Source organism: Mirounga leonina, unplaced genomic scaffold (assembly GCF_011800145.1).
Source record: "Mirounga leonina isolate KUSES-001 unplaced genomic scaffold, KU_Mleo_1.0 Mir_418, whole genome shotgun sequence".
In the NCBI taxonomy this organism is placed as follows: Eukaryota; Metazoa; Chordata; class Mammalia; order Carnivora; family Phocidae; genus Mirounga; species Mirounga leonina.
In genome coordinates, this window is record NW_023270739.1 from 19,252,731 (window position 1) to 19,262,140 (window position 9,410).

The 9,410-nt window shown below is 41.1% G+C and overlaps 1 protein-coding gene across 6 annotated transcripts in view; it reads right to left on the reverse strand.

Annotated features, from left to right (window-relative positions):
- Window positions 1–9,378, reverse strand: part of APAF1 (apoptotic peptidase activating factor 1) — a 92,681-nt gene extending 83,303 nt beyond the window's left edge. For 2 of the 6 annotated variants that reach the window (XR_004676096.1, XR_004676097.1), the window contains exons 1-5: window positions 9,207–9,376; window positions 6,301–6,438; window positions 5,840–6,018; window positions 5,453–5,645; window positions 4,597–4,794 (exon numbers count right to left, since the gene is read on the reverse strand). Coding sequence is in view for 4 of the 6 variants with exons in the window: in XM_034987762.1 (XP_034843653.1) it covers window positions 4,597–4,794; window positions 5,453–5,645; window positions 5,840–5,977 (529 nt within the window). In the remaining 2 variants the exon portion in view is untranslated. Of the gene's footprint in view, window positions 1–4,596; window positions 4,795–5,452; window positions 5,646–5,839; window positions 6,019–6,300; window positions 6,439–9,206 lie in introns of all 6 variants that reach the window. The other 4 variants (XM_034987762.1, XM_034987763.1, XM_034987765.1 and 1 more) reach the window with 4 other exon arrangements.
- Between the last annotated feature and the right edge of the window lie 32 nt (window positions 9,379–9,410).

Consider the following 9,410-nt stretch of genomic DNA (forward strand, 5'->3'; position numbering starts at 1 on the left):
TAAATAAATAAATAAATAAATAAATAAATAAATAAATAAATAAATAACTTGGAAGGATCACCTATGGGGAGGTATAATATTGTGATCAATATATTTGGTCTTCATCCCTGTTTCTGGCACACAGCTATAAACCCTTTGTAATTTCTTAAATAAGAGCCATAGGGGTACCTTTTATAATATTTAGTTTTGTACCTAGTTCCTGAAATAGTTCCAGAGCTATAAAAGTGAAATTATTCATGTAACAAGCCCCTTTTAACCACACCTGAGCTTGTTAATGAAGTTATTTTTGGAAAGCCTCCATATAAGCTAAGGATGGGGACTGTTGCCCGAGGAACCAACCATATAAATGGTTGGAACTTTCAGCCCCACACCCCAGATCTCTCAGACCTCTGGGGCGGGAAGAGAGGCTAGAGATTGAACTCAATCACCAATGGCCAATGATCAATTGTGTCTCTGTAATGAAGCCTCCCAAAACCAGGGTACAGAGAGCTTCTGGATTGAAGGTGTGGAGAGAATGGTATACCAGAGAGGGCATGGAAGCTCTGCACCCCTTCCCATTTACTTAGCTTTTTTTTTTTCTTTTAAGATTTTATTTATTTATTTGACAGATAGAGACATAGCTAGAGAGGGAACACAAGCAGAGCGAGTGGGAGAGGGAGAAGCAGGGTTCCCGCTGAGTAGGGAGCCCGATGCGGGGCTCGATCCCAGGACCCTGGGACCATGACCTGAGCCAAAGGCAGACGCTTAATGACTGAGCCACCCAGGCGCCCCATTTACTTTGTCTTATGCATCTCTCCCATCTGGCTGTTCCTGAATTATATCCTTTTATAATAAACCAGTAATGTCATGTTTTCCTGAGAAAGCTGCTCTAGCAAATTAATCAAATCCAAGAACACGGAACCTCCAATCTATAGCCATTTGGTCAGATGCACAGGTAACCTGGACTTGTGATTGGTTATCTGAAGGGTGGCAGGTGGGGCAGAAGAGTAGTCTTGCAAGACTGAACCCTTAACCTGTGGGCTCTGTCACTATCTCCATGTACATAGTGTCAGAATTGAATTAAATTGTAGGACACCCAGCTGGTCTTGAAGAATTACTGGATGTGTGGAAAATGCACACATCTACTGTCAGAAATGAAGCAGTGCTGTAGTTGTGCAGAGGAGACACAATGGAAAAGTGTGTTTTTCCTTAAAGGAAGGAACGGAAAATGAGGATGGGAAATTTTTAAAAGGAAACAAACACAGGAAGAAGCTAAAGCTTATACAGACCCAATACGATAGTGGGTGTGAACTAAGGAATGATTAACTCAATCCTCTATACATGAGATCTCACAGAAGTATATGAGAGATATTAAGCTCACTACGTACTGGACAGTTGCTAGTATCTCTGATATCTTCTCAAAACAAAGTGGTTAAAAGTCTATTCTGAGACCACAATTTATACAATACGATCCCTGGGTAATTATTCCGTAAGTTGTTGGTCATTTTAACCCCTAAAATTGAAAACTCACCCCAATAATCTAGAGTGATTTAAACTGAGTTGAGGAGCACACTTTTAATCTTTAAATTAGTATGTTATAAATATATTTTTTAGGGCGCCTGGGTGGCTCAGTTGGTTAGGCGACTGCCTTCGGCTCAGGTCATGATCCTGGAGTCCCGGGATCGAGTCCCGCATCGGGCTCCCTGCTCGGCAGGGAGTCTGCTTCTCCCTCTGACCCTCCTCCCTCTCATGTGCTCTCTCTCATTCTCTTTCAAATAAATAAATAAAATCTATAAAAAAATAAAAAAATAAAAATAAATAAATATATTTTTTAAAGGAAATTCATCATAATATTAAAAGGAAAATCCATTTCTTCACACTAAAAGAACTTAAACCAGTTTTTATCCTGAAACACCCCTGGTGATCAACTTTGCAGAATAACTGAGTGAGTGAACAAATAAGCATTCAAATGAATCCTTAGCCGTAAGACTTGCATGGAACTGAATCCCACAAAACCTAACGACAAAAGGGAAAAAACAAGGAATTGGGCATATTTCTGACAAAAGTAGGATCAACACTGCTGATAAAGGCTGTGAAGTACAAACTAAAGCCGAGGTGAGTACAACAGATGTGCCCTAACCACCACCTTTCTAAACCTCTTAGAGACTTCTGACTTATTCCAACATTTTGTCATCTCATCACAAACTCTCTTAACTGCCTATTATGACAAAAAAGTTATTAACAACTAGAAGTCAGGAACAATTTTTAATTCCCCTTCAAGTCACTAATGAATGGAGGCAACCAAAGACTGCTGGAATTGTGTAACTATTCCCAGTGAATACCCTGGGAACCCACCAGATTCACTAAGGTCAGCAGTACACCTGCCAGATGTCCTAAATCCTCTTCTGCACAGTATGCCCTTCCCCATTCCAGTAACTATCCAATACCTTCCCACCTTCCCTACTCTCCCATCCCTACCTAGTGCACCTGGCAAACTTCTATTATTCCTCCAAACTCCAGTTAAAATGTCATGTCATTCAGGAAGCCTGTCCTGTCCATCTTCTTCCCCCAGAGAGATAACACTTCCTTCCTTTGCTGTAAAACTGTACCACATACTTGTTTCTACTGCTCAATTTATCACATATAATTTGTTTACATGTCTGTCTCCCCTCCTCTTTTTTTTTAAATGAAGCATGCCCTTTCCAGGGAGAATTTCTTTTTTTTTTTAATTTTATTTATTTATTTGTCAGAGAGAGAGCGAGCGAGCACGAGCGGGGGAAGGGGCAGAGGGAGAAGCAGGCTCTGTGCTGAGCAAGGAGCGCACTGTGAGACTCGATCCCGGGACCCTAGGATTATGACTTGAGCTGAAGGCAGATTCCTAACCGACTGAGCCACCCAGCTGTCCTGTCTCCCCTACTTGACTGTGAACAAATTTCTTAGATGCACAGACCGGGCCTTCTTTTTTTGCCAAGCTCCATAGTAGGCTCTCAAATATTTATTGAATACATGCATACCTGAAGCAAGAAAAGACAGTCATTAGATGTTGAATGAATCTATAAAGCCTATCGGCAGGAGTGCCTGGCTGGCTCAATCTGTAGAGCATGGGACTCTTGATCTCGGGGTTGTCAGTTTGAGCCCCATACTGAGCGTAGAGATTACTAAATAAATGCCTATCCTCAAAAACCCACTGGTTGCTATAGTCATCTCCCACTTTTTTTTCTTTTTCTTGGGGATTACACATTAGACAAGTTACTAAAGATTTTTATTTTTTTTTAATTTTTTTTAAGAGATTTTTTTTTTTTAAGATTTTTTTTTTTATTTTTTATTTATTTATTTGAGACAGAGAGAATGAGAGACAGCATGACAGGGAGGAGAGTCAGAGGGAGAAGCAGACTCCCTGCCGAGCAGGGAGCCCGATGCGGGACTCGATCCCGGGACTCCAGGATCATGACCTGAGCCGAAGGCAGTCGCTTAACCAACTGAGCCACCCAGGCGCCCTAAAGATTTTTATTTTTAAAGGTAAACACCCGATAGAACTAATTACAGAAATGGAATTAATAGTTTAATACAAGCCAAATACATGGGAGAATCACTCACTAGGAGAATCATTAATGGAACTGAGTTTCCGGGGCACCTGGGTGGCTCAGTCCTTAAGTGTCTGCCTTCAGCTCAGGTCATGATCCCAGGGTCTGCAGGGGGCCTGCTTCTCCCTCTCCCACCCCCCTGCTTTATGTTCCCTCTCTGGCTCTCTGTCAAATAAATAAAATCTTAAAAAAAAAAAAAAAATGGAACTGAGTTTCCAAAAATCTCCTTCTCTATAGCACTCAGCCAACAGGAGGGTGTTAAGTCTAGTACTTCCTAAAAGGAAGGGATATAAGCTAGACAACCTTTGAAGATCCTTTTTCAACTCTACAATCCCCTCCAATTATTAAGACACAAGGGACTAGCTTCAATCCAGTGATAATAAGTACCATCTGATAATATATGAATTTATTAGCCTGGTTAGCCAAGCCTCCTTGTGACAAGCTAGGTACAAAATAAATTCCAAATTTAATCACACCTGTGGTAGGTAGAATGAGAATAACAGCCCCTGGAAGATGTTCACATCCTAATCCACAGAACTTGTAATTATGTTACCTTACATGGCAAAAAAAGACTTTGCAGATACAATTAAATAAAGGATTTGGGGGTGAGATTATCCTGGATCATCCAAGGGCCCCTAGAAGAGAGACGCAAAAAGGTGAGAGTCAGAGAAAGAGATGTGATGACAGAAGCATAGATCAGAAAGAGCAAAAAAGATCTGACGATGCTATTATGCACCGCCAGCTTGAAAATGGAAGGAACCATAAGTCCAGGAATGCAGGCCACCTCTAGAAGCTGGAGAATACAAGAAAAAGGATTTTCCCTAGAGCCTCCAAAAGAACTCAGTCCTGCTGACACCTCGACTTTAGCCCAGTAAGAACTACTTTGGACTTCTGACTTCCAGAATTGTGCCAATGATAAATTTGTGTTGTTATGCCACCAAATTTCTGGTAATTTGCTACAGCAGCAATAGGAAACTAATATCATGCCTAAAGAATATCTCTTTAGGCAGCAACACATGGTAATCAAACTTACCATCTAAGAAAAAATGATCTCGAACAGCTTCTGCAGCTAAAACAGACTTCCCACAACCTGCCATTCCATATATGACGACCCATCCTGGTTCACCATTTAGTATGAATAGGTTCTGCCGAATTGCATTCACCAGCTTCTTCCTGGTAACAAAAACAACTGGCCTCTGTGGCACTCCACCTTCACAAAGGACTGTCTTTACTGAAATCCAAAACAAAACAAGCATGAACGAATTGAACTTTGAAATGGTTACTCAAGTCATACCATAAAAACCAAAAGAAAGCAAGGCTGAGGCTTACCCTCAGAACTTCCAAAGGAAGAAAATGTGGCTGGCATACTAACCTCAACATTCTTATTTCTCAGAACATAACAAAAACATATACTTTTCAAGATGACTACTGACAATGCAAAGCTCCATCTATATCTGCCCTTATACACCCTATTCCTCCCTGACTCTCCAATCTCTTTTTCTCATATTGAAGACTAGAAAGGAGGGTGTAAAGGAAAGAATATGGAATTCCTTTCAAGAATATAGATTTCTAAAGACTCTTATTCTTTCCTATGCATGAACTCAATAAATAAACACAGAATTGGAGAAGAGCTTAAAGGCCTAAACACTGTCTTTTTAATCTCTAAAAATGCCCAGTAGACAGCTCACTAGGCATGAAGAAAATGTGCAAGTTAACACAGGTGCAAATAAAAACGTAAACTGAAAAACAGAACTATAATTTTTCTCACTGCATTTTCAGTTAACTAATCATAATCAATCTCTTCAACAGACTCCATTTACAATAAGACAAAACTGCAGCAATGTAGCCATTGTGATAGCAATGTGATAGAAGATATCATGGATACAAACCATATGAAGTTATTCCACCAACTGAATCTTTGCCACCATTGGAAGAAGAGATGACAGGAATGCCACTATGGAGAAGGGCAGCAAGATCTTTATACCCTTCATGTATTAAAGCATTGTAGAATGATATGTAGGAATAATTATCTTTTTTAAGTATCATTTTAATTAACAGAGCTGCTCGCTGCTGTTGAGTGGGCTAAAAAATAAATAAATAAGTAGTTTAGTATACTACAAAGAATACGTTTGCAACATCAATTAGTGGAGACCAGTGCAAGTTCTGAAATAAATGTAAGAAAATTTTTTAAACTCAAATAATTATATCAAACATTTTTAAATAAAAATTAGAAAGAAAAAAAATTTTATAGCACAGACTTACGCAGAGGGATTTACCTCATTTTTTACTTTTTCCTCCTCCAGTACTGTTAAAACTCCATCATTAATCATACAATCCATGATGTAGGACGTTTTGATGTCCTTTTCCAGAGCTTCTCTATGTTGAAGCAAACAGTTTCGAGCTTTTGCGTCCATCCTCCCTCAAATTTTTTGTTCTCTGAGCTGTCAACCATGAGCTATGGGCAAAATATCACAATATTTGTCAGGGCAATAAAGATATAAAAAGATGTGTAACCTCACTGGTAATCAAGAAATAAAATAAGATTTTTTTGCAAAGATTTTTAAAAACGGACAAAACTGAAGGCTTTCAAAAGTGTGAGAAAATAAGTATTCATATGCACTACTTGAGAAGACTACAAAAATGGTTACAACTTTTCTGAAAGGCAATATGATAAGATATAAAAGCATTTAAAGTGAGTATTCTCTCCAACCCAGAAATCCCACTTCTAGAAATTTACCTCAAGGAGACATTCACTTATGTATGCAAAAATATCCACAAAAAGAGTTAACAGGGGTGCCTGGGCGGCTCAGTCGGTAGGGCATGTGACTTGATCTCAGGGTCGTGAGTTCAAACCCCACACTGGGCATGGAGCCTACTTTAACAAAAAAAAAAAAAAAGAGTTAACAGAGAATGTTTAGGGGAGGAAAAAAAAGATGAAAACAAAAATTAAAAAAAAAAAAGATGAAAACAACCTAAATGCCCACCTTGCTGAGTATGGATTAAAAAAATTAGAGTATGTATATAAAATTATAAGATGTACAGAGTATGTGTATTATATTATAAGATTAGTATACAGCCATTTAAAATAAGACACTTCGGGCACCTGGGTGGCTCAGTTGGTTAAGCGACTGCCTTCGGCTCAGGTCATGATCCTGGAGTCCCAGGATTGAGTCCCGCATCGGGCTCCCTGCTCAGCGGGAAGTCTGCTTCTCCCTCTCCCGCTCCCCCCTCTTGTGCTCTCTCTCTCTCTCTCTCAAATAAATAAAATCTTAAAAAAAAATAATAATAATAAGACACTTCTCCATGTACTGACATGGAAAGATGTTCACTACACACTAATTAAAAAAATTAGAAATATGATCCCATATACAGCACAAAATATATGTTGGTATCATATAAATACATAGGAAGATGTTAGGAAGTCTATTCAACCTAATATACTTGGGGTTACTTCTAAGTAGCAAGATTTGGGGGTTCCCCCTTTTCTTTTTTGTACTTTTCTATATAGTCTTAATTTTTTCAATATACATTATATTTTTATAATTTAAAAAACTTTAAGATTTTTATAAATAGCGATCTTACTGAAATCCTAATGTTTAGAAACTTGTCTTTATCCAACATAAGATTAAACAGAGCATTGTTTTCACGCAAGGTGTTAGCTCTAGGTCTTCATCTGTAAACACATTTCTCACATGCTTACCCCACTGTTCCGACTGAGCTGCTAAGTATGACAAAGCAGCAGAAAATACCCACTGGTGTCATTCTTCAGATTAAGAGGACACAAAGAGGGACGCCTGGGGGCACTGAGTCAGTTGCGCATCTGACTCTTGATTCTGGCTCAGGTCATGATCTCAGGGTTGTTAGATGGATGGAGCCCTGCATCAAGCTCTGTGCTGAGCATGGAGCCTGCTTGAAGATTCTCTCTCCCCCTCGGGGCACCTGGGTGACCCAGTCGGTTAAGCATCTGCCTCAGGTCCTGATCGCAGGGTTGTGAGATCCAATCCCAGGTCAGGCTCCACACTCGCGGAGTTTGCTTAAGTTTCTCTCTCCTTCTGTTCCTCCCCCCAGACGGTATCTCTCTTTCTCTCTCTCTGTCTCAAATAAAAAAAATAAATCTTAAAAAAGTTCTCCCTCTCCCTCTGCCCCTCCCTCCCACCTCCCTGATGCTCTCTAAAAAATAAATTTAAAAAATTAATATTCTTTACAGCATAATACTCTAAGTTTCTACCAGCTTTATTTCAAATACAATGCAGATTTTTCCATGGTTATAAAACCCAGATCCAAATATTTGCAGGTTTTTAAAACATTAACAGAACTCCACCCAATGTAGTACAGTGAGTATCTAAATGTGTTCAATAATTTATCCATTCAATAAACATTTGAGCCCCTCCTATGTGCCAGGCCCTGAAGTCTACAAAGAAGATTAATCATAACCCTGAAAGAATTCATAATCTAGTGGGAGAGAAAAATTTTAAAGAGATAATTAGAATGTGATGCCGTAAGGGCAAAAATACAGATAAGCACAAATAATATAGAGTGCACAAAAGAGGACGGATAATCATTTTCAACAATGACTATATACTTGTGGCACTTGCAAACATAGGGAAATAGAGCACTTGCCTATACTTGTCAAGGTTCACCAAATGCCCAGTACTAGCATGAAACTGAAGGATAAAAGAAAAAGTTATGATCAGAATCAAGGCTATGGTATCCTTTAAACGTTACTACCGTTTTACGATCTCAATTAAAACAAAACATTCCTTAATTTTTAGTTAATTTTTCAGGATATGTCGAATTGCTAAACAGACACCTCTGACAACCTGAAACTAATTTCCAACTTTCCCTGGCCCTATTAAAACGAAATATGTAAATTTTAAATACATTGTTAAACTCTGCACAAATCGTAATATTATGAACAAATTCTCAGCGTCCCACCTTCTGTAACCACATCAAAATGTAAAATCAAACTCTTCAAAGATGTGAAATAGAGAGTAAAGAGCAATTTCATCCAGGAAAACCGTAATAGTTGGCTGCTTCCTCTTTGGTAATTTCTCTTCCTGGTACAGGAGCAGGACGGTTAGCAATTATTCCTTGTGTCAGAATTCTGAGTCCCTGAAATTGGCTACTGAACCTCCAGAGAACCCAGCTCGGGCAGAAAAGCGGGGCGCAAACTTACCCAAACCTGTGCAAAAGGTCTTATTGGGAAAGGCAGCCCTGCAGGGACAGACTGGGAAGTCCAGGTGGGGGTGGGGGTGGGGGTGGGGCTGGGGAGGTAAGCAATGGGGGCTCCCTAAAGGGAATGTAGGGATCCGCGCGCGGCCCCAGGACAAGTCCGGGCCTCACAGGTGCACCTCCAGAGCCTCCGCAGTCCGGGGCGCCTCAGGACCCCCAGAGGCCTCCGGCCCGCGGAGAGACAGACGTCACCCCCGCAGGCAGACCACACAGTCCCGGACCGCCGAGGTGAGGCCGGGTCTGAGGCCCGCCCTCTCGTGTACCCCACCCCAGACACAAAGGGAGGAGGGCCCGCTCGAGCTGTCGCTCTTTCCCTCCAGAGGCAGCTGCACCCGGCCGGAGTCCGGCACCACTCCGAACGCAGCCGCGACTTCAAGTCCTCGCGGGTCGCTGACGACCCAGACTCCTCACCTTCGGCTCCCTCGTCCCTTCAGCCCAGGAATAAAAGAACCAGCGTCCACTTGAAACCTCCTCCTTTCCGCCTCAGAGCCTCGGAGCAGTCAAAACCCGCTGGGCCCGCCCAGCCCGGACAGCGCGCGCCCGCGCACGCAAATACACACACCCGGAGTCCCCGAGGAGCGGCCGCTGCCCCGCGCGCCCCAGCCGCGGCTAGCG